Here is a 27,092-nt window from a genome sequence, read left to right on the forward strand (position 1 = left end):
AAACAAACTTTTAATTTCAAGGTTTCATCCATTGAGAAACTTCCAGTAAAAGAATATTTGAATAATTCAATACTAAAACAACGTAATTCCAGGCACTTGTATATTTTTAGATGTTCCAAGTTAATCATTTGACAGTAATGGTTAAATATAAAAAGGTGTAGACAGCAATTAGCTTGCTAATCAACACAGATTGTTGTAACAGTTTTACCAAAAGATAGTGCCACTAACCCCTCTAAGGCCGCTGGGTTGCATGAGAGGATGCAAGTAAATCCACCTGCATCTGCATTCTTTAGTGATCCTACTCTGAATGTCTACACTTTTCAAGAATCCGTTAGGGTGAAGGTCCTTTAAGAGAAGTGTTAGGAAATGGCAGTAGTGGTTGCAAATCGTAGAGGTGAAATAATTTCAACTTGATAGTGTTAGTAAATAATAATAAAAGATATAAAATATTTAAATGTATGCTATGTATTTAGTTGCAGATAATGGAGTAAACTGAAACGTAACAAGCCCTAATTTTAAAATTCTTTTTAAAATTAAAGTTAGAGGAATTTTTGTTTAGACTTAATAATTGCGAAGTTTGGCATACTTAGTAGACATAAGGAACAGTTAATGAAATTGAAATTGAAATTGTCATTAGTGATTATTGGATGGCGTTTATAGGCAGTATTTGTTGCTGTAATAGCTTTAAAGTGTGTGGGAACCAAATTGTAACAAGTACTAGCTTGACTTAGGTCGGCTTGCACAGTTGTGACTTGAGGCAAAGTGGAGTATGCTTCCATTTGATTAACCTGCCAAGTTTTTGCTCGAATTTCACTCGCCTGACTGCATCTCAAATTGTAGTGAGCTGCATGATGTGTGCAAGCACAGTGTTATTAAATTATCAGCGAGAGTGTGTGACTTCTCAGACACTACCTTGGCATTCCTTAATCTTTGTGTAACTGTAACATTTTGAATCTAGTAATTGTGAATACAATCAAATAAACTAAAATATATTCCTATTATAGAACTTAAAGTATTTTTATTGTTTAAGTATTTGTGAATTCAAAATCGTGTACTTGATTAAACTATCTGTATTTGACATAAGTGTTTCCCTTTGAAATTATATTTTTAAATCGCTGTACCTAGTTTATACGTATAAGACTGTGTTACTCATTAATAACAATTTTGTGTGCCCATATTAAAATGTTTTAAATTAAAATATTATTATGAATTGTTTATAATTTAGCATGTGTGTTAAAATTTGTGATATATTTTCTCCCATATTTGGGTTGTATGGTTTTCTGAAAAGTCATAAACTTATATTTCCAAATTGCATTAAGCCTTTGGGAAGAAAAACACATTAAAATAATTCATTTTTTAAAGTAACTGTCTACAGCAATAATGATTTATTTTGCTATCCACAGGTTTATTATAGAACTAATAACCTTATTGTAGTAGCATAATTTTTGTTAATTACTGCTAGCTGCCACAAACAATTTTAGTTGAGAGCTGTGTATCTTTAAATGTAATTTTGTAGTGTTCGATGTTAACTATGCTAGAGGTGACCAAAACATTTTCAACAGGAAGCCACTGACTTACGAAAGGAATGCTTTTTCGTGAACTTTTGTACAATCTAGTTACAAAATGTACCTAAGTCTCCTATTCAAAATAGGTATTCAACATTCTATTAAAAAATTACTATATTATATTCTGAAAACCAAATATGATTAACTAAGTCAAAATTAATGACAATTTGGCCAAATATCAGTATTTAAAAAATAAGTGTAATTTTTTTATAAATCCAATTTTAAAAAAATATATATTTTAGCAGTAAAGATTGTTGCAGCTAAAATAAATGCCCAGATGTGCATATATGAGCATTAGTGAAAAATAAACTAATACAGTAATGCATTTCATCGGAAAAATGTTAAATCTGAAAAGATAGTGTATTGTGATGTTTATCTACAAGATATTAATATCTTACTACACAGGCATGTTCTGGCTAAAATAATGAGTAGAGGCATGTCTTTTTCACGAAAAGATTTTGAGATTAGCTTAGAGTTAAAACACTGTAGCATCGTCTGTATTTCGTATTTGATTGATTGAGTTTATTTCAGGTCCATGTCTACTGTTCAGTGTGGAAGAAAACTGAGTGGCTCCTTCAAATACGGCAATAACTTGTCTTGCAGACGGCTGCCAATTGCAAGGAGGAAACTGATGGTGCAGGCATATTGTACTGCAGTCTAATGGGCGTTCAGATCTTTACGCAAAAAATGCCTGCCTCAGCATGATGAGCAATACTTGCAGAGATAGTCAACTCTAGATTCTACGGCCCTCAGGACTAACTATCTTAAAGTAATGACCCTTTTATGTGTAACCGTGAAAATTTGATTCAATACGTTTATAATCTGAAAGGAAAATTCAGGAAAGTGACTAGTGAACTTATTTTGGGAATGACATGACATTTTCTTTGTAAGCATTGTACTGTTTGGCAGCACGTGTCATCCACCCGAGGTCACGAGCTGGGAGAGTGGCTGGAACTCCAGCAGCCATGCGTTATCGCTCAGTGCTTGTACACACTCGCACCACTTAGAGGTAGCCGTCCCCCCACTCCTGTGTTTTTAAAACCACCCCTTATCTTCAAACCAATACCTAATTCTGTAAGAGTTGTGTTGATCTGTTCCCAGTAGAGACGTGATATAGCAATGCAACTTGGTGGTTTCCCTGAACTGTTGGACCGCCCAAGGAGACAAACTGGCCAAGTGTCCAGGAACGCGACAGCATGGTCATGGTCTGTGAGCGCGAAGCTGTGACACGAGGTCAGCTTGTGACTTGTACAATTATTGCCGCAGCTGGTCCCGTGGGAAATGGAAGCCATTATGTAGACTTCATCTGACAAATAACAGTCCACATCCCCGCTTACTTTTTGCAAGTAATTATTAAATTTCACTAGTTTGCAGGGCAGCTGACCTTAAAAATTTTATCCCAGCAACATTAGTATTTACAAAACTGCGTGTGGACACAAGGTGGTGTAATATTGAGTCTGTTTATACGTTTATGAAGCGTCCTTGTCATTTACAAATGACTTTTGTGGCTTAACCTTCTCAATTTCATCATTTATAATGTGCTTGCTTTAAACTCATGAGTTACCAACATGTTACCAATAGGTAGAAATCAAAAGTCTACGACTTATATAATGCTGCTTTAACTTACGTGTGGCTGTATTTTAATTAAAAAAGTCCCCTACATTTTGGAATCCATTTTTTCTAATCCTGTGTTGCATGTTTGAAAGGCTATGAAAAGTGGCTAATTGACCTTGGACAGTATGCTAATGTGTTATTAATAAATACTGTGTTTTAACCACAAGACTCCAATCAAAACAGTGGTTAGGGTTGGTTGTATTGTTAAGGAGAAGTTATATACATGTGCCAATGAGTTCAGTTCTCTTGCAATCTAGAGTAGTTTAAATTCAGACCTCATGCAAAAAAAATAATCAACAATGTTCAAACTGCAATAGTAACTCCTTAAAAATAATCACCCCTTTTCCTAAGAGTAACTGTAAAGAGCCGTATAATCAAGAGCTGACTTCATAAGTAAACAGGGGCGTAGCCAGGGGGGGGTTTTAGGGGTTAAAACCCCCCCCTTAGCCCCAAAACTTTAATTAAATTTCTTATTCATCACTCAAAGAAATTTCATATTAAAAATTAATAAAATTTTTACCATTACAATATTTAAATTTAAGTACCGAAAACTACTAAAATAGCACTATTTTACACCTTAAAATCAAAATTTTCCCGGGGGAGGACCCCCGGACCCCCCGCTTTAATACGTAGGGGGGGGGGGGGGGGGGGGGGGGCATGCTACTTAACACCCCCCATACACAAATCCTGGCTACGCCACTGTAAGTAAATAATGTAAAAATTAGTTCAAGACTGTGTCTATACAGCACTTCGCTTAGACCTAACTTATACATACATTGTCCATATTCCATGCCAATTTTGTTACAATTTATGCAAAAACAAGAAGTTGCTTGTTTGTCAAGGTTTGAATAATATCTGAGAACTGATAATACAGGTGCCGATTAATTTGAAAATAAATTTTAAAACGTGCAGCATCTGACAAGTGAGAGTACTGTTTACAAGAAAATTTATGAGTGTGAATTAAATACTTCACATTATGTATTAGTAAGGTATATTCCTGTTAACACCACTGGAAAACATGCAGAAGTAAAGTTTAAGGTAACATAATTTTATCGTAAAATTGGGCTGTAACATACCTTGCCAGGTCTAAGCTGGGCATGTGATGAAAGTCCCATTTTTAAAGATGACACTGTAATATTTTAACATGTAGTTTTGTTATGTATGGTTAATATACTATGTTAAAAATGAAACTACTACAAATTAACAACGTAATTACGATTCGGTCAATCATTCCAAGACCGTCAGAACAGTGTTTTCACAGTTTATGAGAAAACGTTTATTATTTAAGAAATTGATGATAAATAATAGAGGGGAACTGCGATCAGCCGGCAGCAGTCAAAATTCATGTCCGAACTGGCATAGGGGCTGTAAACACTTTCATAAGTGCATTTTTTATTCCAAGTTACACCTGTCGTAAGTCGGTGCATACCTGTATAGTGAAAATAGTGTTGAGCACTGAATGTTTTTTCCCTAATACCTCTTGCATTTGTAGTTTTCCACTGTGTAAAAAAATGTATAGTAAAATAATTTTTTAACAAGTAAAATGTTATTGATAATTTCCAAACATTCCATCTTCAATACAAGTACCATCAGCTTGCAATTAACTGTGGTGGCGGAGGGAACTTTGCTGGCAGCGGCTAAGTGAAGTAGATGCTACGATGCGACAAGAACCAAAAGAGCCTTCTCAGAGAGCTCTCTGTGTGCATCAACACCTTCCCCTCCAGTGGCGAGCCAGGAGAAGGGTGGAAAAAACCATTGTGCTTGAGTCAGTCTTGCACAAGCAGCATTGTTGTAACTCAGGAATTTGTTTAATCACTCCTTTCGTAACATAATTACATCCTAGTTTTCTAAAATTGCTATCCAATCTATACTATGTCTCTCATGGTTTAGTGTATTGGTTTTATTGTGTAATATAATAAGAGTGGAAAATAAATATATTTTCAATTTGTTGTTTTACCCACAGATAAGTTGGCAAACTTCTCTCACACATGCATAAATTTAAAGGCCTTTGCAAAGATATTGCTGAAGAAACTGTCATGAACAGTGCCCAACTTATAGTACAGTTAAAAAATTTAACTGCACCAATATTTTACCAAAGTGCTTTAGTATCCATTTAACACAAATATGTCACTTCGGAACATTGAAACAGGAATAAATAGTTGTCACCATGCATGAAAAAAAAATTATAACTAATTATTTTGTTGGCACACTTTTTACTTAAATCTAAAGATTCACTTTTGTCATTGTTGCTAGACAGCCAGTTTTGAATGTCTTGTTTAGGTATGATGCTGTAGGTTTTTGTCCAACTGAGTTCTATGATAACTAATTGTTAAAGCAAATTTTCTAATAATATAACGCATTTAATCGCATAATGTCCGCACATTTCTTTTTAAATACTTGAAATGGAATTTTTTAAAATCCGCATAAAGTCCGCACCAGACAAAGCAACCTTGGCCACACCTGAAAGGCACAGTAACGGGATGGAAATTTACAGATGCTGTCAAGAATGCTTTGACCTTGAGTTGTTCATTTCTCCGGAGCGGTCGCTGAGAGGGTTTGTAGCATGGTGAAACCGTCCGGACTCAGAAACTCGCACTCTACTGCGCAGCTGCCTGCAACGTCACGCGAGTTGCAAGGGGATGGGCTATATATAGCACAAGCCAGTACACGTCCCACACGTTTATTTTGTGTAGGCTGGCTACGGCTTCTGAACGTAAGAGCGCACACACGAATGAGAGAAGAAAAAAAAAAAAGAGTGGCATCTTCCACTAATCGCCCGGCACCCAATTATCTTGACACCTGTCACATTTCTCACGTCCACTGCAGAGGGTCGCCAGTCACCAGCGCTCTGCGAAGTAGTGTGCCGCCGTTAATATTTTTCAACTGGGCCGAGGGAAGGGTGTCCGCACATTTATTTTTAAATACTTGAAATGGAATTTTTTAAAACACTTGCTTGAAGATCAAAATGTATAGCAAACAAATTTTCTAATTTAAATACATGCTTATTAATTTAAAAATGCTTTCTTATGGGAGATCTGTGGACTTCAAACCATAATTTCCCATTCTCTGGACATGGCCGTACCGAGTTACGGAAAGGTAATTTTCAGACGCCCCCCGAGCAAGAATCGGGAGTCTTCCCCATCATGTCAGTGAAACTAGATCCTTGACATTACGTGTGCTAGTGCATGAACCCAGATTAGACATTTATATTCGACTAGTCTACTCAAATAATTGCACGATTCTTAAGAATGCAAATGAGTGTTAGTGTGGAACAATTAGGCAGGAAGCTGTTTTTATCAAATGATAGCAGAACTTTTCAACTCCAAAAACATACAGCACTGGACAGCTCTAATTATATATTAATGTGAGTACATGGTACAGTCAATTAGTGTCCACAGTATAGTGAATCCACCAGACCACTGACTTTCGTCTTTCATTAATGTAATAGGGTAGTAAGCTATGGGTTAAATGTATATGTATACTAGTATACTTAATGAAATATTCAATACAGCAATATGTTTCTACAAGTCTTGTGTATGTTTTCTGATATGCACAATATCCCACCACAAAACTTTATGTCAACTGGTAACTACAACTAATAAATATTAAAGCCAATGGTGCAAAGAAAAGACATGTGACAATTGCAAGAAATAATTGCCATCATTGTGTGCAATGTGCAGGAACAAACCACAAGGCTGAAATTTAGCAGAATTTTACTTCTCACAGTTAAATAACAGTTTAAAATATTGTTTTTCATAATCTAAGGCTACACTTACAAGTTGAATTCATAAATTTGTCTAAGAATGCCAAATTAGTATGTATTTCTACTTTTCCCAACATGTTTCTAACTAAGCAGAATTATCTTATATAGCTAAAAATAAAAGTAAAATACAGAAGCCACTTAGTGCAGAATCAGATATTTACTTGTAGGTAATCAATCCAACCCAAAATAAGAAAAGGGTTGCATTGTTCTAACCAACAATGTAATTTAGCATGAATTTTGTACCAAAACATATTAAATAAATGGACTGTAAACAATATTATGTTATTTTGATCTTGCATTTTTTATGAATATTTTTAAAAAACACAGAAATTTTAATTTTTCCTATTTCTGAGTAGTTCTGTTCTAGATATGCTTATTACTACTGATTTTATTGTACAAGTGCATCAGGTGTCCATAAAAGTGAGTATTGTGGTAAAATAAAAATAATAAATTAGTAATTTTAATATTTTTTGACTAATACACAATTTTTATGAATAAAGAAACTGTTTAAAAATAACACAGAAATTTCCTGTTTTAAAATTCAAATTTGCAAAAAATAAAGCATACAATTTTGTCCCTACTTATAAGTAAATAAAAAATTATTTAAGGAATTGCTTATAGCAAAGTTATGTATTTTATTCTTTCAAAAGTAAATGTTTGTTTTTCAGATGAATTAAAAGACCAATATTTAACTATGTTTCTTTAAAATGTAAAGCTTCATGGAATTTTTTTGCTTAAGGCATAAGATTCAAAATTTTAAAAAGTTTTTTTTTTTTTTTAATATCTTGATAAAATGGTGTAACATGTATTATAAGTCATAGAGGAGTCTGCCCTGGACTAATATTCAATATTGTAAAGTTCTTGGAGTTATTTTCAACAAACAATGGAAAACTAAAATTGGGACTGATGCCCAAAACTGAAACCCAGGTCTACGAGAATGTGAGTCCAATTGTCACCTTGCTCAGTTGGGGAAGTTTTAACAGGGCACTTCCATGGGTTTCGTCGACTCTGAATCAGTGTTGACTGTGGTATGCTGAAAAAGACGTAGTTCTGGCAGGTACTAAGCAGATCACTTACATCTCACCTTGGCACAACATGTAGTAGCAACCCAGAATACTGCCCTTCTCATTTGTCCACCAGTTTAATTTTCAGTTTTTATGTAGTCAGATTATATACAGTACTATGGAGAAAGAGAGATAGAGTTTTCTATAAGCATAATAAACTCTCTGGATTTTAGTCAAAGTGCTGTTGCCATGTGCTGTGATGTTTCAGTGTAATTTTGAGATTAGGTAGAAATTATGTCACATGAGTGCCCTTTTCCTGTTGGAGGACAAAGATTGGTCATGTCGTTAGTGACTACGAGGTACCGGTAGGTCGTGTGTTTGGCGGTGGCTCGCAACTAATGGTGTGAAGAGAGAATTTCACAGCTGTGGTTCGGGCAAAGCCGATCTTGAAACTTTTACATAACATTTAAAAGGAATTTGTCAGATCACAGTACTATCTTTGTATATATAATATTAGTATATACTAATAATAATAATATTTGCATAATATATTTGTATAATATAACAATATTTGTGTAATTTTCATACTGTATTTGTTTTCGTGGTCGGAAGATGGTGGCCATTGTGACTTGTTGCCTTTTTGTAAACGAGAAATAAAAATCTTTTAAAATCAGTTAATGTCCAAGAGACCTTATTCCAATAACCCATCAATCGACAGAAACATTTCTTTTCGAACTTAAATATTACACAAGCCAACATGAAATTTTTTTTTTCGTGCATAGGATTTTGGAACTGATTTTAGCTATATTTGGGGTGCTGAATTTAAATATAAAATTAGTTTTTTTTTCTATCAGCCATACTTTTTGAGATAAGTGTGAAAAAAGAAGTAAAACCGCTTGCTTGACTCAAGCCACTTCGTCACAGGGATACCACAGGATGAGAATCCCATCCATCTCAATGCTCAACTAAATTTGAGGTCAGTTTGTGAGTTTTAGCCGTGTAGGATAGATTGAAGTTGATAAAAAATGAGTTCCAGTCGAAGAAGTTGTGTAAACCATCCTGATATGTTTTGCTAGATATGCGGAGAATACACATTAAAAGATAACAGAAAGACTCTTGTAAAGAGAGCTTATCATGGATACTTTGGTTTTTACCTCGGTGATCAGGATAAATCCTGGGTACTGCATCAGGTTTGTAAAACTTGTACGGATAATGTTTTGCATTTATAGAGGGAAAAATGCCTCATTTGAGTAAGGAAAAAATTAAAGCAGGAATATTTAATGGCCCAGAAATAAGAAAATTAATTAAGGACCAAGCCTTCATAAATTCCATGAATGAGGCTGAGTGAAATCCCTGGACTTCACTTGTTGCAGTTGTCGGAAATTTTCTGGGCCAACGAAAAGCAGAAAACCATGTTTAACTGGTAAACAACATGCTTAAAAATTTCAAATCCCTTGGGTGCAACATGAATATTAAGATGCACTATTTACACAGCCACCTGGACAGTTTTCCTGAAAATTTAGGAGACAGCAGTGAGGAGAAAGGTAAAAGATTTCATGAAGATATTAAAATTATGGAGGACCACTATCAAGGAAGATGGGATTCACACATGATGGCAGATTATTGCTGAAGTTTAAAAAGGGACTGTTCCAAGATATATTCATATTCAAGAAATTCATGAAAAAGAAGCTTCCGAAATGTTGAGTTACTAATTTGCTCCATCGATAACCTGGTACTACCATTGTATATATAATATTAGTAGCCTATGTACTAGAATCATATTTGCATAATATATTTGTATAATATACTTTGATGATATTTGTATAATATAACAATACTTGTGTAATTTAAAAATAAGAATTTCATGATTAATTTTTAGATTTGATTCATGGATTTAACCTAAAATAACGTAAAACATACATTTCACAAAAACGTTATATCCAAAAATTTTGACCTCGTAGGCAAAAACTAATGCCATATTTGAATTCAGGAAACCAAATTCATATGAAATCAGTTCCAAATACCCTGGCATCAAAACTATTGTTGGCCTGTTATTTCAGCGCCCAACAAATTTCTTCAAGAGTTCATGTGAGTGCACTCTAGAACAATGTTGAGATAGCCGGAGGTCTGAAGTGCTACAGTGTAAACTCTAGTTCATTCAATCCACTTTGCTTTTCTGATGTCAAATTTGCCAAAATGAGTGCTAAAAATACTAAAACAGTAAAATAAAAAGAGAACTTTGGGTTTTAAGAGTTTATTTCCCTTAACAAATGGTCCCTACATTCCTTCTGGACATAAAATGCAATGAAGTACTTCACCTATAGCTATAATAACAAGCTCAGTCTTTCAATTTTTCCTGACCAGAAAAAATATACTATTTAAATGTAAAGTTTTCCATAAACCATTGTTACAAAATTACAAGTATTAAGTATTAAAAAAAATTTTCCCTTAAACAATTATTTTAGTTACACCTAAACAGAAATAAATGTATCCTACATAACAATGTAATTACTATTACAGTAGGACCCCTCAACCGACTCCTCCGGATATCCGACCTAGTCTCCGTGGTTGGCGAGCCTGTTCAGACTTGAAAATGTGACGCATCTACATGTTTCCGTGTCGCAAACTGTCAGTTCAGCCGTGATTGCTGGTGTAGAATGTGCTCGTACTATAATCTTGTACTGTCCTATGCTTTTTTTTAACGTAACGTAATGTATTGTGGGCAAAAAAAAGTGGAGAGACACTTCCGCAAAATCAAGATGAGGCAAAACTGAAACTAAAAATACATTACTGAATTCTTTAAATAAGGTATGCTTACATTGTATTCATCTTCTCATTTATAATTTAACAAAAAATAAATGTTTGAAATGTATACAGCATCATTTTTACAAATAAAGTTGTATTAATGTACATACTGTATAGCTGGGAAAGGGTTTTTTTTTGCTCCTACGGATATCCGACCTTTTGGCCGTTCCGACCATGGCCCGGTCCCGCCATGGTCGGATATGTGAGGTTCTACTGTACTTATAAAGTGAGCACGTGAAACAATATTTATCATAAACTATATATATATTTATCAATTATTAAAGTTATTAATTTATTCTAAGTCACATTGATGACAATATTTAGTAAAGAAATTTTCTCATGATGCAATAAACAATTGGGTACCAATTTACCTAATAATGTTTTTTTAAAACAAATGCCCAGTAATATGATTAAAAAAAATATATTAAACACCTACTTATATCAAAAGAACCGATTCCTCAAGCAACTGTTTTATGCATACTTAAAGAAGTAAAGTTATTGACTCCACCAGTCAAGTTGATTTAAAAAAACATATCTTTTTTTTTTTCAATCACAACTAAAAGCAAAAATAACAAAGATGTATACAAGTTATCAAACAAATTCAATATGTCTCACAAAAAGACTAAACACTTGCCTACTTCAACCATAACATGTAGGTATTTTTTTTTTTTGCAATAACAGACCACAGTTTTGAAAAATATACAAAATTGCACATGTTCCCATAATAGCAACAAATTCCAAAAAATGTGGTTCCAATTGCTATCCCTCCCTCTTGCTTGCTGCGGTGTCTACTTGCGGGGCTGCTGGATGATGTTAGGCCGGGTGTTGCTGGTAGAACGCGCGTCATGCGTGGGCACCGGCTTCTCGTGGAAGCTCTGGACGGCTTCTGCTGGAAAGTCTGCGTGGCCACGCACCGGGGCTCCCGAGATCATCGTGGTCTTCGGTGGGCTGTGCAACATACAGAGTTCACAGAGCTCACAGAAAATATCACTTCCAGGCAAAATTCTTACCGTTATATAATCATAAACATAAACATGAAGCTGTTGCGACCAGACCACGAATATGGAGGGTGGGGGGGAGCGCAGAAGAAAACCAAGTTTGTGTTTGGAAGCTACCACCTCCTCCAGCCCACAAGAAGGTATTAATCATCACAACAAAGAACATCTGCAACAAATCCAGCATAAAAGGAGAACTGCAGCATGTTTAAAGGTGTTAGCTAATATTTACACAGAGATATAAATATCGAGAGCCATAAACAAGAAAAAAACAAAAGAAAAAGAAACACTGAAAAACAATATTTAAAAGAAAATTTTGCAGCACTGTCATGCATCAAGGGACTACAGAAAGAATGTCCAAAGTGTTACAAAAACATAACATCAATATAGTACAGAAGCAGACAATAAACTCAAGACATTTCTAAGCATTGCGAAAGACAAAGATCTGCCTGATAACCTCTCAGGAGTTTATAAAGTTCCCTGCTCCTGCAACAAAACCTATGTAGGACAAACTTGCAGGAGGGCCTCTACTCACCTAAAAGAACGTACAGTAGACATCAAATACAACAGAAACATTCAGCCATAGCTCAGCACTAAAATGATACAGGACATACAATTCACTTTGACCAAGCCAAAACCATTATAAATATTGCCAACTACAACCACAGATTAATCAGAGAAGCCATATAAAATATAAAACACCAACAGAGAAGACAATAAATGAAGTAATATCTGGAATTCTTTGTTTTACAAAACTAGGGAACATTCATCATAAATGAATTAGCAAAAGTCTACAATCTGGCACCTACAAAGCGATGCTTCCTGATGGGCCAGACCATCTGCCAATCAAGGCGAACCTCAGGGACCAATCACATCTCAGCTGCGATCAGCCCCTACATAAATATTGCACCAGACCACCAAGCTGCAACATGGCACGCCAAAACGTTGGGCTCATCATTTACAAGGATATGGTTTCAACCCAAAAGCCAACAAGTAGTTTGAGTAAAAATATACAACACATACTATTTACAAAAGTACTGAATTCATGCACATTACATAATTAGCAAGCAAGATAAAAAATAATGAAATTGTTTGTACATGCAGTAATTAAAATTTTTAAAACATCTGTACATTTAAGTACCATTACTTTCCCTTGCATAACTAGTTACGCAAGCTGTAAAACTTATTTTTGTTTCAACAATGTCAATATATTACGTACAAAACTATCTGAATTATATTTTACAATAGCAAATAATTACTTTTTAAGAATGTTCTAAGCTAAGAAATTGAATTTTGGTTCTTCTGTAAGAAACACAGATTCAAAATATCAACACATTTATGGTAACTTTATGCAGACTATGACAAAAGCTCTTCACCCACATAAGATAAAATCAGAAAGCCGTGTTATGCTGACATGTACATGCTGGTCTGACAGGCATCTGGTGCATAGACAAAAGATAGAATAACAGCCTGGAAACTTTCACTTTGACAACTGCAGCACAACTACTACTCGGTCAGCTTGCATGACGAGTAAAACATAGTCATAATTCCACTTGCACACAGAAAATACAATATAGTAAAACTCAAAAAACATATTTTTGTTTCATAAAACAGTTACCACTGCTCACAAGTGATTGCCATGGGAACGCACAGCATTATGATGCCCTAATATACTCATTAGCAAAGATGCAAGTCCCTGCTTTCACAAGTATTTTTTGAGGAATAAATATTACATTTTGATGTTCAGACGAAATCAGCTGATTATGTAAGTTTAATGTCACAGTGACCTAGTTTTGTATTATATTATAATATATCATCAGTAATATTCTTTTATGGGTCAATACATATGAAGAGGTCCAAAAAAAAAAAAAATATTGGTAGCTTCATTAATTAAAATAAAATTGATATTTTGTGCCTTGTTTACATTATGTATTGACAGTTTAAAACCGGCACAATTAGATTTTTAATCTCACTGGTTTGATTATGGCAGCCATTTTGTTGCCATGGTGCGCAACAATTTTTACATTTGCAAGGATTTACCTACATTGCCATATCTTAGCTTTGGTAGGTCATACCATGATGAAACAAAATCTGAGGTGTTAAGCACATTATATACTACAATTCTGATCATAAACCATTTTTCTAAAATCACTCAATCTTACCAACTTTGAAGGTTGAACTTCTGCCTCACAATTGCAAAAATTTGCATTTTCATAATTTTTTTTTTTCAGAATGAAGGCAGTATGTGTTGGGCTTCAAAATATTTTAGAAAGTACTTATGTAATAGTAGTGTAAACACAAATTATTTGGAGTCTGCAACTCATTTTTACAAGCTTGTAAAAATGAGTTTTTTCATATTTTTTGCTTACTTTACGGCTTAGGTACATCTCTGGTGGGCAGTTATCTAAAAATCTGAAATTGCACACAATTAAGTACTCCATGGTACATAACTTCTGTTAAAATTTTGACTTTGAGATTCAACTGGTTCATAAGTTACAGCCTGTTGCGAACTCGTAAATTATTTATTTATTTGCTTAAATAAAAGAAATTTTAATAACTGCATATATATTTTCTTAATTAAATTTAATATAATGCTGTAAGTACTGTACTAAGTCAAAAAGTATGATTACATATTACATTAAAGTTTTATGTCAAAACAAATAAACACTATGTACAAAATATGAAGCACAATAGTCCATTTATATCACATTTCTAAATAGACAATATGTTTGTTTGACATTACAAATGATTTACGATTGTAATTTGTTCACCATATCTTATTTTCTATGTTTGTTAAACAGCATTGAAATTAAATCACATAATGATGCTGGAATATTGTGTGAACGTCCAGTTGCTATGGATAGTTCTGATGGACAGAGCTTTCTCAACACATTTCTTAAGAGACACCCACACACTGTCTGCACGACATCTTAAATGACGTTCTGGGTCCAGCTGGGTTGTAAAATTTTACTAAATGTCATTGTTCACAAAATTAACTTCCTCAATGACTTCTAGCCACCACTGTTCATCATACACACAGGCAACAATGTCATTGTTCCGAAGATTCAGGGGGACAGACTTGGTTGAAACTGGAAGATCCTCAATCTCTTCTGATTTGGATGTTGCATAGCATCTCATTATAATCTCAGTGAGTGGAACAAAGCGGTGAAATTTCAGTGTTCCTGGGAGCCGTTGGCAGTTGTTAAACCTAGGTTTGAGCTCTTCTTGTCAAGCAGTAATTTCCTCTTCTTTAACATATATATTTTTTTATAATTTTAATTGTCTGTGTACAGTACATAATCATATCTTCAGGGGAAAGAATGTGATCCTTGACTGTTCTTTGAAGACTCGCCTTTGTTACTTTCCTTTTTGTTGTTCCTCCGATACCATCACAGGCATTTTTTCCATGTGATGTTGCGAAGAAATTCCACTCTGCACTAAGGCGGAAATCATTATTATGGTGACAGACATTCATAAAATTCCTTTTATTTTTATACTGACTTGATGATCCATCTGAGAAGTAAATTATATGATGAACCCAAGGAACAGTTTCTTTTAAGTGTTTCATAAGATGAGATTGAAAGGTATGCACTGTTGTTGGGTTAGGGTCCAAATTATCACTGATTACACAAACACATTGGGTTAGAAGCTTATAGTTTTCTTTTTAATAATATACGAAGGGATGAACAGTTTGTTGGCGATTTACCCAGTGGCAGCTCTGAATCTAGTCTTGGATAACAAATGTAAAGTTTTCTGCGAAGTCTGCAAGAAAAATGCACTCTATTTCCATAAGTTTTTCCTTCTTCTCTTTCAGGTATTGACTCTGAATCTTTGATATAAAATGATGAGTTGTAAATGAATCAAGTTTTTCAATAATAGACTGAAAGAATTTTTCTTTTGGCTGAATAACAGTTTATCATTTCAGCTCCATCTGTTGTGGTCCATTGTTGAAAAATTATGTTGTCTGGAATGGCATCACTTTCTTCAAATTCATAAAACAGAGATACTAGGGCTTCATTTCCTGGACATGTAACACATTTTCCCATCATACTGTTGTAACTATTCATATCACAAATGAGTATGGCAAGGTCTTTGTAGTCCTTCATAAGCTTTGCACCATCCACCATTACCTTAACATTCTGATGATAACTACAAACACAAACATTGTGTGTTCCCGATAATCCAGCTATGACACACCAATTAGGTCTGAGTTCTACGAATTTTGATCTTCCAATTTTACAGTTTGGATGTTTATCTTTAAATTTCACAAACAAACAATTCATTCAAATTGCACAGCACCAGCCCCTTCTGCTTTTAACATTTCATTTTATTTATTTTCACAGATAAACAGTATTTTTTTCCGGGACAAACACGACTGTATTCATCATTTTCATAGAATTCAGGACTGTAGTAACCACCTCGGATTGAATGCCAAAACCCTTGTTCTTTCCCAACTAGAGTAGAATTCCCTGATCTTTCACTAGGTCTCTTGTCAGTTTTACCAAATGCTCTGATATATTGAACTCTTCAGCTATTCTTTGTCAACCCCATGAATTTGGAAGTAAACTAATTATTTTCACTTGCACTTCTTTTTCGGCACTAGCACATTTTTCCTTAATTATCATGATTAATTTTTCAAACTCTTATATAGGCTCTACACTTACTACTCTGTTTTCCATTACTTCATGAAAAGATTTCTCAAGATTTCTTTTCAACACATTTTAAACTTTACCAATCTTGTCAGCTATTGCTTGAGGTCTTTAATGTACCCAATTTCCTTATTTTAGATGCTGGCGAAACGCCTGAGTACATACATTGTCCACTTTTTCCAAATTTTCACTCGCAGGAATAAAGTCTTCACATTTGTCCCCTGTTCCATCATTTGCTAATGGTAGAAAAACATTTTTTTAGCATGTAGAACACAAGGACTTACCAGGGACAAGCAGTAAATTGTAGTTTGTTTCTTTATGCATATGTTCAGGAAGTATTTCCCTCGGTCCTTTTGTGATCACCTTTTTATGCATTTGTAAAGGATCACTGCAATACCAGGCAATTATAAGATGATATTTAACAAGATACTTAATCTCATGATACTTACACAATGACTTAACATCAATATAAACTCTAGAAAATATTAGCTGTTGCTGTTCTAAACTAAATTCACTGATTTTCTTTAATTCCTGTTGCACTGAACCATAAACACATTTGTGGCATTGTTCATTTGTTAAATTTCCTATTGAACACTCTTTCTCCATACTGAAAAACAAAAACCATGCATGGAAACACAAACCACTTTTCTTATACCAGAGCAAGTCCGTAACTGTTGGGACCTGCGCACTTCAACACTTGGCAAACATCTCAGGCATACCTTTTAAATGTTCTTAGTTCAGGAACTCTTTTCAATTACATAGTGAATGCCAATTTTAAGATAAATTGCATTTGAAAAAATTATTTAATTTTATTAATATTTTCATTGTTGCAAAAAAAATGCAATATTACACAAGTTTGGCAAGGCTGTAACTTATGAACCAGTTGAATCTCAAAGTCAAAATTTTAACAGGAGTTATGTACCATGGAGTACTTAATTGTGTGCAATTTCAGATTTTTAGATAACTGCCCACCAGAGATATACCTAAGCCGTAAAGTAAGCAAAAAATATGAAAAAACCCATTTTTACAAGCTTGTAAAAATGAGTCGCAGACTCCAAATAATTTGTGTTTACACTACTATTACATAATTACTTTCTAAAATATTTTGAAGCCCAACACATACTGCCTTCATTCTGTATATAAAAAAAATATATATATATATTATGAAAATGCAAATTTTTGCAATTGTGAAGCAGAAGTTCAACCTTCAAAGTTGGTAAGATTGAGTGATTTTAGAAAAATGGTTTATGATCAGAGTTGTAGTATATAATGTGCTTAACACCTCAGATTTTGTTTCATCATGCTATGACCTACCAAAGCTAAGATATGGCAATGTAGGTAAACCCCTGCAAATGTAAAAATTATTGTGCGCCATGGCAACAAAATGGCTGCCATAATCAAACCAGTGAGAATAAAAATTTAATTGTGCTAGTTTTAAACTGTCAATACATAATGTTAACAAAGCACAAATTATCAAATTTTCTTAAAATGGTTGAGCAACCAGTGCTGGGCAACTTGGTATGGATTCACCTGTTTAATTTTTATATTTAATTATTTCATTTAAAAAAAGCCTCTTTATTATAATTTTACTGTCTTTCACTTGGTTGGCTGGGTTATTTTTTATGTAAGTGCGGATTATAAGAATTTATTTTCTTTAAAAAGTATTTTTTTTTAATATATAAATTTGATTACTTATGTAGTTCATAGTGTGATGATAATGTTTTTGGATCATGGAACAATGGGTCTGGTAAAAAGAAAGAAAGAAGTGCAGCGATCCAGCAGCGCCAAAATAATGACAATTTATTACATCCAGTGTAAGAGAGGGACAGACGTTCGCCAGGACTGAGGAATCACAGAATTGTATTAGATTAAAAAGAGACAGAGGTGTGAGAGGACAGAAACATGTGAGAGAACGGGGGGAAGGCCCGTCAGACGGGGTATCACTGAATAGTAATTGTAAGAATAAGTGTTGTTAGCCATCAGCAAGGCAGCTTTACGGGGAAGTCCCCAGCTAAGTAGATTTTTCTGTAAGCTGTGTGATGTGCTGAGTTTCGTCAGTTGTTGTTCCAGTACTGTGCCGAAAGGACACGCAGGGGTGGCGACTCACACATAATTTATGAGAGTGTAAGGGCGGATAATTTCACTTCTGGTGTGCCAGGGCCATGCCGCAGTTAAATATAAACCTTCGTTCTTTTCATAGATTTTCATGTGTTTATTTAGAATTTATAGACCCCAGACGTGCGGCGTAGGCCCAGGTGGTCCACTGATCCACCGGGACTTATTTCCCATGTATTTTTGTGCCTAGACGATGGAGTCGCTAGGGACATTATTTCCTGAAGACAGAACAGTGAGCAATGACCTGTTTTGTAAAGAATATGTAAGTTTGTAGTCTTAAGACGAATAAATTTAAAAACTCAGTGAAACACTTTTATTTTGATTCCAAGAGTTACTGTCTTTGAATAATTATATTACTATTAAAAGAATTTCACACCCCACTATATGCAACATTCAAGTGTTTTTGTTTGTGCAAGGAACAGCCGTCATTTTAGTCGGGCATGATTATGACATGTTATACACTTATTTCAACACCCTTTTACAGAATAGTTAACAGTAACTAAAGAAAGCAGGAAACACCAATTTCAAATTTCTTCCCCCCAAAGCCCCACTTGTCTGAATTTACCTTTATTTAGAAGAGAGGCTCTCATTACCCACACTACTATAAGAGCTAAGCTTGTTTACTTCAATGAAACATTGATAAATACAAGTATTCCAAGCTTTATGGCTCTTAATAATATGTTAATTTTATTGTGATTGTGCAAGACATAAAAAGTGATTTCTGTCACTTACATTACAAATACTCTACTGTTACATCTATTGATATGAAGTAATTTTTGTATTCATAATCTGATATTGTTTCAGCAGACACAGTCTAGTTATTAAATAATAAAATATTTTTAATCTTATACAACACCAGGTCATGTTCACAATACGATACCATGTATTACAGATTTATTTATTGGAGGTAAATAAATTAGGAGAAATGTATAACATCATGGAAGTTGACCAATAATGGAGGAATAAAGGGATTTTTTGTTTTCTTTTGAACAGTGAATCATCAAATTAATCAAATAATGTATAAAGTCTCAAATGAGTATTGTGCTTTCTGAAAAAATAGAAACAAAGATAAAGTGGTAAAATAGTTCAGATACATTAAAAATAGTTTTACTAAGTTATGTTTCAAATTTTATGAAGTCATCAACAAGGCGGTGCTGAAGTAATTATTGAGGTTTTAAGGAATGGACTGGGTTATCGCTTTGTATCGCGCATTACTGATACACATTGTAAACATTTAGTAATTGCACAGACACTTTATTCATTCAGTAATCAACGTTTCGTCACCTTACGCCATTGTTGATCATTCTACCAGTGAGTAAGAAAGAAACAAAAACGAAAAACAAAATAACAAAACAATTGCTCAGTGACCAACGTAAACAGTGTTGCCACAGGGCATAACATAAAGGTCAAACAATCGATATATAATAATAGTAATAATAATATAGAGTGCAAGAGTTCAATGTCTCAATACTCTCCCTCATTGAAGAGTGCACTTTAGTCGTCATCACTTTAGTCCAATTCCACCCATGTGGTTTGATAGCTTCGGTCTGTGAAGTGGTTTTGTTAGCATGTCCGCTAATTGGTTGTCCGTTGATATAGGTTGAATGTCAATTAGTCCTTCCTGTACGACTTCTCTGACGAAAAAGTGCCGGATCCGTATGTGTTTTGTTCGTCGGTGCATTTCCGGGTTCTTGGCTAGTTTGATAGCAGATTCATTATCGACGTAGAGAATCGGAGTCTCACGAAGGCTGCCGAGCTCTGCCTCAGTAGTGGATATTGCAACGCTGGTCTGTCTCTGACTGCACCATGAAATTGCTCCTCCAGCATACTTGGATATTATCCCTGATGTGGACCGTCCGGTGCTGGGGTCTCCACCAAGATCCGCATCACTGTAGCATTCGAGGAAACTTGGGTCCTTTCCTGATTGGTATACGATTCCAAGTTCCTCAGTTCCTTTCAGGTATCGGAATATTCTTTTGACGCGAATGCGATGTCCGGTCTTGTTGCTACCATTAAGTACATCAGTGCACCAACCGCTTGACGATATGGGTAGTTTTCGATTTCTCTCCCTGATTCAGAATTCCCTTGTGGATTACTTACAATGGGTGTCAACACGCTCCTACAGTTTTCCATGCCGAATCTCTTCAAAATCTTCCTAGTGTAGTTCCTTTGGTCTACTTTGATTGTACCATCGTCTTGATGGGTTACTTCCAGTCCGAGGAAGTAGGACAGCTTCTTATGGCAGACTTTGAACTCAGATTTCAGGGCTTCCAAAAAATTGTCCAACTCCCTTTTGCTGGTTGATGCAATGAGCCCATCGTCAACGTATAGTGCTAGGATGAGTTGATCTTCACCTATTTTTCTTGCAAATAGACAGGGGTCAGCGCTACAAGGAGTGAAATCTAGGGCTTTCAGAAAATCAATGAATCTCTTGTGCCAAAATCGTGCTGCTTGTTTCAGTCCGTACAAGCTCTTTTTGAGTCTGCAGACTTGATTTGTGCCGTCATTGTATCCTTCGGGTTGCTGAATGTAAATTTCTTCACTATCATAGAGCTCACCATAGAGAAAGGCAGTGGACACATCAAATTGGGCGAGTGACATCTTCTTGCTTGCTGCGACGCTTAGGATGGTTCTTATAGTACTCATCTTCGCAACAGGACTAAATGTTTCATTGTAATAAACCCCTTTCTCTTGTGAGAACCCTTTGACGACTAATCTGGCCTTGTATTTTTCAATGTTTCCGTCTGGATTTTCCTTGATCTTGTATGTCCACTTGCAAGCCAGTGCCTTCTTGTCTTTGGGTAAGCTCTGAAGCGTCCATGTTTCGTTTTCTGTCAATGCCTTCATTTCTGTGTTCATAGCTTGTCGCCAGCTCTCGGAGTTTTTCGAATTTATTCCTTCCTAATAAGTACCTGGGGTGTCGGGATTCTCTGTCTTAATGAGTGAAACGTATTCTTCGTATCGCTGGGGGGGGGTCTTATTTTGTCCCTGTCTCTCAGTGCCATCTTCTGGTTTTTGACATTCTCTGGGTCGCTGAATCCTAGGAAATCTTCCAGATCACTTGATTCTCCTTGACATTTTTCGGGAGTATTTTGGCTATTGAACTGTTCTTCATCCTCTGATTCGATTTCCTTTTCTTGACCCTCTTGTGACTGAGATTCGTCACACTTGTTGGGAAGGGAAATTGCCATTTTTGTTGTCAATGGTTTTTCGTTGAAGACTACGTCTCTGGATCTTATAATCCATCTTCCGTTGTTCCATATTCTGTATCCGCAGAAGTCGTATCAGACTAGGATACCTTTGATGGCTTTTTTGTCCAGTTTACCCCTTCTTTGTTTTGGTATGTGAGCGTAGCATTCGCTTCCTATTATCTTAAGGTGCTTGAGGCTTTCTTTCTTCCCAAACCAAAGTTCAAATGGAGTCTTGTCTTCTATTGTGGTTGGACCAGTTCTATTTAGAATGTAGACAGCTGTATTGGTCAATTCAGCCCACAATGCTTGAGGTAGGTTGTCATGAGCGTGTAACATAGCTCGAGCAGCTTCCACGACCACTTGGTTGTCTCTTTCTATGTATCCGTTCATCTCGCTGCAGTAGGGCATCGTGAGAATCTGTTGGATACCTTGGTTATCTAAGAATCTCTTCATTCTGGAGTTGTCAAATTCTCCGCCGTTATCACTCAGAAATGACTGTGCCTTGTGACCAGCACGTTCACATTCTTTCAGCACTAGCAGGAATTTTTCATAGACCTCAGATTTTTCCTTTATGAAATATATGAATCGAAATCTCGTGAAATCGTCTTTGAATAATTCATAGTAACGGGAACCTGAACATGATGGTTCGAATGGGCCGCATACATCGGCGTGGATGATTTCACCGGGTGCTGAGGCTCTTTTCCTTCTGCCAAACTTGTGACTGTGTGCTTTGCCATAAACACAGCCTTCGCAAACTTCAGAATCTATCTTGACTGTTATGCCTAGTTCTCGTTCGATGAATGCCTTGACATGCTTCTTATTTTGATGTGCTAAGTGTTCATGATAGAGCTGCAGAAGACCTTCGTCGCTGGATACAGAGTTTACATGATTAGCACTGGATAGATGCAGTTGATACAGTCCACCATTCCGCATTCGGGAGCCGGTCAAGATGTTCTTGTTATTGACTTGGAAACAGCATTTCTCGGCTGTGGAAACGAACTTGCTGCCAGGGTTTTTGTCCTGAGCAGACAAGACAGAAAATAGGTTTTTGCTCATTTCTGGCACGTACCAAACATTAGAAAATGTTAATTCTCTCTGTGTACCGTCAATGTAGGTGTGGACAACAATATCGCCTGTACCGATGGCTGGCACACTAATGCCATTTGCTGTAGTCACCTTATGGGGAGAACTGAATTCTTTAACAGACATAAAAAGAGACTTGTTGTTGCAAACATGGTTTGTGGCGCCATTATCTACAAACCAATTTTCATTATCACAGTTGGCGGAAAATACTTCTTTGTTGGTAGCATATAACACCATGTTGCTGTCAGAAAGGTCTTGAGATTTATTTTTAGGTGGCCTACCATCCCTTTTCCATTTTATGCAATTCTTAATAACGTGACCTTCTTTATGGCAGTAGTAATAGGTTACTTTGGACTTGAAATTATGTTTGAATGCAACAAGTGCCTCTTGTGAGTCTAAACATTTGGCCTGAGAGCCTTTGATTGCTAATTTTCTTTCGTGGGTACAGAGCTGACTGGTTAAATTCTCAACCGTCCTTTCACTTTTAGGCATTAGAAGCCAGCTGGATTTGAAAGAGAAATACTCAGGGGGCAGAGTCTCCAGAACCTTACAAATGAGTAACATATCTGGCAGAGTTTTAATTTACATGCTTTCAGACAACTGTATGTTGAGGTTATTCCAAATATTTTTAATCTTTGACAGGTGACTAGCCATGTCGTCATTGGAATCTGACTTGTACGTAAAGAATTGCATACATAGATAGAAAGCTTTATCTTCAGTGACACCTTCATATAATCTATGTAACTCTTGCCAGACTTCCTTTGAAGTGTTGTACCTCATTACTTGCGTTAAAGTTTCTTCTGTCATGTTACTTGTCAGAATCAATAAAGCTTTCGTGTCCACATTTTGGTAGTATGTAGTCTAATTTGGTATCATGAGCCGTTACCTGTTGAGCAGAAGCCGTTGGATCGGGTGGGACAGGCTTGGTCAACTTGCCGATGACAACGTCCTCACCCCCAGGAATACTTCTGAGTAGGATAAGTACCTTGTACTTCCATGTAGCCCAGTTGTTCTTTCCTTCGAGATTGCCAATGTTTACCTTCAGATCCATTTCGAAAAACTTCGACCGACTAATGGATCAAGAGCTTGAAACGGGTTAACACACGCGCAACGAAAAAATAAAGTCGATAAAAACAGTCCTGCGATCCTGGGCCCATAACCTATTGAGGTTTTAAGGAATGGACTGGGTTATCGCTTTGTATCGCGCATTACTGATACACATTGTAAACATTTAGTAATTGCACAGACACTTTATTCGTTCAGTAATCAACGTTTCGTCACCTTATGCCATTGATGATCATTCTACCAGTGAGTAAGAAAGAAACAAAAACGAAAAACAAAATAACAAAACAATTGCACAGTGACCAACTTGAACAGTGTTGCCACAGGGCATAACATAAAGGTCAAACAATTGATATATAATAATAGTAATAATAATATAAAGTGCAAGAGTTCAATGTCTCAATAGTAATTACAACCTTTAAATTCTTATGGTGAATAGGTAGGGCTATAGTATACTAAATAATATCCAGGACATCAAAATAGTTGAATAATAATACAAAAAATTATATAAAGTGGTATTGAAAATGATACTAAACCTGTAGGAGTGTAGTATAAAATATGATACTGTATACCGTACATATTAGACGTTTGGTATCGTGTTCTACACTAAAATAGGTAGGGTTGTCGTATATACAATTTCTAAAAGTAATTTTCATTAAGAAACATATTTTGTGCAAAACAAGCATGTGAATGTTCCCAGCCCAAAACCTGCATATTCCAACGCTAGTCCCGGAAGAAATTAGGGATGGTAATGATGTGAGCACTGACATGTTGGTGACGTTATCGATGTTGTAATGGTCTCTACATCCATACTAGTCCCTTACTTCCGTACGTAAAACATTAGAACTTCAGGTAAATATGTAGTTGGGCGGTATTTGCGAAAAAAAATGTTAAAAATCCGAAAATACCTTTATTTTATGCTCTTCAACGTCCTCTTTTCATTAAAAGTGGCGGAGGTAAGAAATTCCAAATACTTTAGGAGATATCGAATTTTTTAATTTCATCATATGTAGTTGAGCGGTATTTGCGAAAAAAATTGTTAAAAATCCGAAAATACCTTTATTATATGCTCTTCAACTTCCTCTTTTCATTAAAAGCGGCGGAGATAAGAAATTCCAAATACTTTGGGAGATATAGAATTTTTAAATTTCATCACAATACCAGTGCCGTGATGTGGCGGTTAACATTGTTCCTTGTTTACGTACGAGGTACGAGTATCTACTTTTTTTATTGGATAATGATGTCGCGTGATTGTTCGTGATAGGCCAGAATTCAAATGAACCAATACGTGATTATTTAGTTCATTTATTGTTTAAAACGGTGTTTAATTACCGCCTCCAATTTAGGTGAGTTTTTAACGTTTCTAATTTTAAAGTCTTATTTGTGTTTTTGATATTGTTGCGCAAGTAATAAGTAACAAAAAAAATTTACGTGAGTTGTTACTGAGCATCCTTTGTTACGGGTTTGTTAGGTAAGGTCAGTTACATTATAAATAATTTAAAACTAAAGAATAATTAAAATTAATTCACATTATTTTTAATGTCGGCTTAGTTTGAGAGTATTAATAATGTAACTGACCTGACCTAATCAACCATTTTATTAATTACGCATTGACGATTCACGTATTCACGAACACACGGCAAAATAACAAAAATGGCGTCGCTCGAATGGTTCCACAGGTCTTGTATTGCAAAATTAAAAAATTCGATATCTCCTAAAGTATTTACAATTTCTTATCTCCGCCGCTTTTAATGAAAAGAGGAAGTTAAAGAGCATATAATAAAGGTATTTTCGGATTTTTAATATTTGTTTTCGCATTTGTAAGAGTGTGGACAGTGTACCAGCAATCAGGTTGATCGTTCAATTTAAGTTACACTTAAGTTACTAAACCTGGGCCAATTCCAGTAGGTGATTGATGTAGGGTTATCCCAGGACTAGGACTCAAAGAATCCTGTATAAACTTTTTCACACCTTTGCCAATGTGATAATTCTTTAAAAATATTTGTTTGTTCCAGGTCTAAATTGAACTAAGAATAATTTGCTTTACAACCTCTCACCTAGTTGAAACTTTCAAAGCCCCTGCACCACCAGTTTCCACTTCAGCAGAATCCTTTTCTTTGGATGGTTTCGATTCTTTATCCTCCTTTGGACCTTTATGTTGTGTAATTCGCATTCCACCAGCCTTTACTGAAAATATAATTTAAAAAAAAATCTTAACATAAAACACGCCGCACACCACTTACACGTCAACAGCTGTTTACATAATTGCAACTGGATATTTTCTATCGAATGATATTGATAAAAAAATTACCTGCTGGCGGATGCCCCGCCTTCAAGTCACTTTCTTCAGTAGAGGACATATTTTATCAGAGTACGAACGCCAAAATTTTAACACAAATTTCATTCACAAGCTCCACTTTTTCACGCTATCGTTTGGTTATGTCCATAGAATAAAGAGTAGAGTTGATGTGACGTTCATAGAAAAGAGACAATAAATATATTTCAAGGTAAAATTAGACACAAATCTTTCGTTAGGGCCACTATTTAGCGCTCCAAGCGAACGTAATGATAACTAACTCGGTCAGCATGCCTCAAACAAATGAAATTTAAAACAACATTATAAACTTAAAGCAAAACACTTTTGCTATGATTTAACTTGCACACAAAAATAACAAATTCTTAAGACTTTAAAAATATATTTTGATACAAACAATCGTAGGAAAAACAAATCACCTCATTAGCGCTCACTGTGGAAGTACGCAGCATCTTTCTTAAAGATCCCACCCCAGTGTGCAAATTTCTCAGGAACATGTGTGATAACTTAAAAAAATGTATCCAACGTTAGTTGCCACATGTTCATAAATGGTTGCCGTCGTCCGGGGTCTCGGGCTCGAGTCCCGGTGTGGCTCCTAGTGGGAAAAGGCGGTTCTTGATACGTATTGTCCGGGTGGGCGCCAGACTAGCTCAGTTCTAGTCGTGAATTTGGGGTCGTGGATGTATGTGCCCCTGCGTGGCCCACTAGGGCCGGCGGCGGTGTTGCGTGAGATGGTGTTTAAATAAGAGACGTGGAGTTGAGGGGGCGGTGTTGTACCTTTTATTCATAGGAGCGAGTCGTACACAATACAACACTCTACAGAGGTCCCCGGGGGGGGGGGGTTTACTCGTTATTCCGTGGCGCCGTATTGTTTGTGTTCCACGTTACGTGGGCCTCGGACGCTGTTACGTCTCATACGTCTCACTGGTTGC

The 27,092-nt window shown here is 35.7% G+C and overlaps 1 protein-coding gene across 1 annotated transcript; it reads right to left on the bottom strand.

Moving 5' to 3' along the window:
* Positions 1-10,184: 10,184 nt before the first annotated feature.
* LOC134527940 (death-associated protein 1) lies at positions 10,185-26,314 on the bottom strand. The gene is made up of 3 exons (XM_063360986.1): positions 26,158-26,314; positions 25,904-26,033; positions 10,185-11,699 (listed from the first exon to the last, which is right to left on the bottom strand). Exons 1-3 carry the CDS (start codon positions 26,204-26,206, stop codon positions 11,540-11,542), a joined length of 339 nt encoding a protein of 112 aa, XP_063217056.1. The 5' UTR covers positions 26,207-26,314; the 3' UTR covers positions 10,185-11,539.
* Positions 26,315-27,092: the final 778 nt, after the last annotated feature.

The sequence above is a fragment of the Bacillus rossius genome, chromosome 1 (assembly GCF_032445375.1).
Source record: "Bacillus rossius redtenbacheri isolate Brsri chromosome 1, Brsri_v3, whole genome shotgun sequence".
Lineage (NCBI taxonomy): Eukaryota > Metazoa > Arthropoda > Insecta > Phasmatodea > Bacillidae > Bacillus > Bacillus rossius.

Excerpts from the sequence above, each read along its gene's own strand:
- LOC134527940 (XM_063360986.1), bottom strand. The coding sequence starts at position 26,206 with ATGTCCTCTACTGAAGAAAGTGACTTGAAGGCGGGGCATCCGCCAGCA. Across the intron at positions 26,034-26,157 it reads GGCGGGGCATCCGCCAGCAG|TAAAGGCTGGTGGAATGCGA; the intron begins GTAATTTTTTTA and ends TTATATTTTCAG. Across the intron at positions 11,700-25,903 it reads GCTTTGAAAGTTTCAACTAG|CCCACCGAAGACCACGATGA; the intron begins GTGAGAGGTTGT and ends TATGTTGCACAG.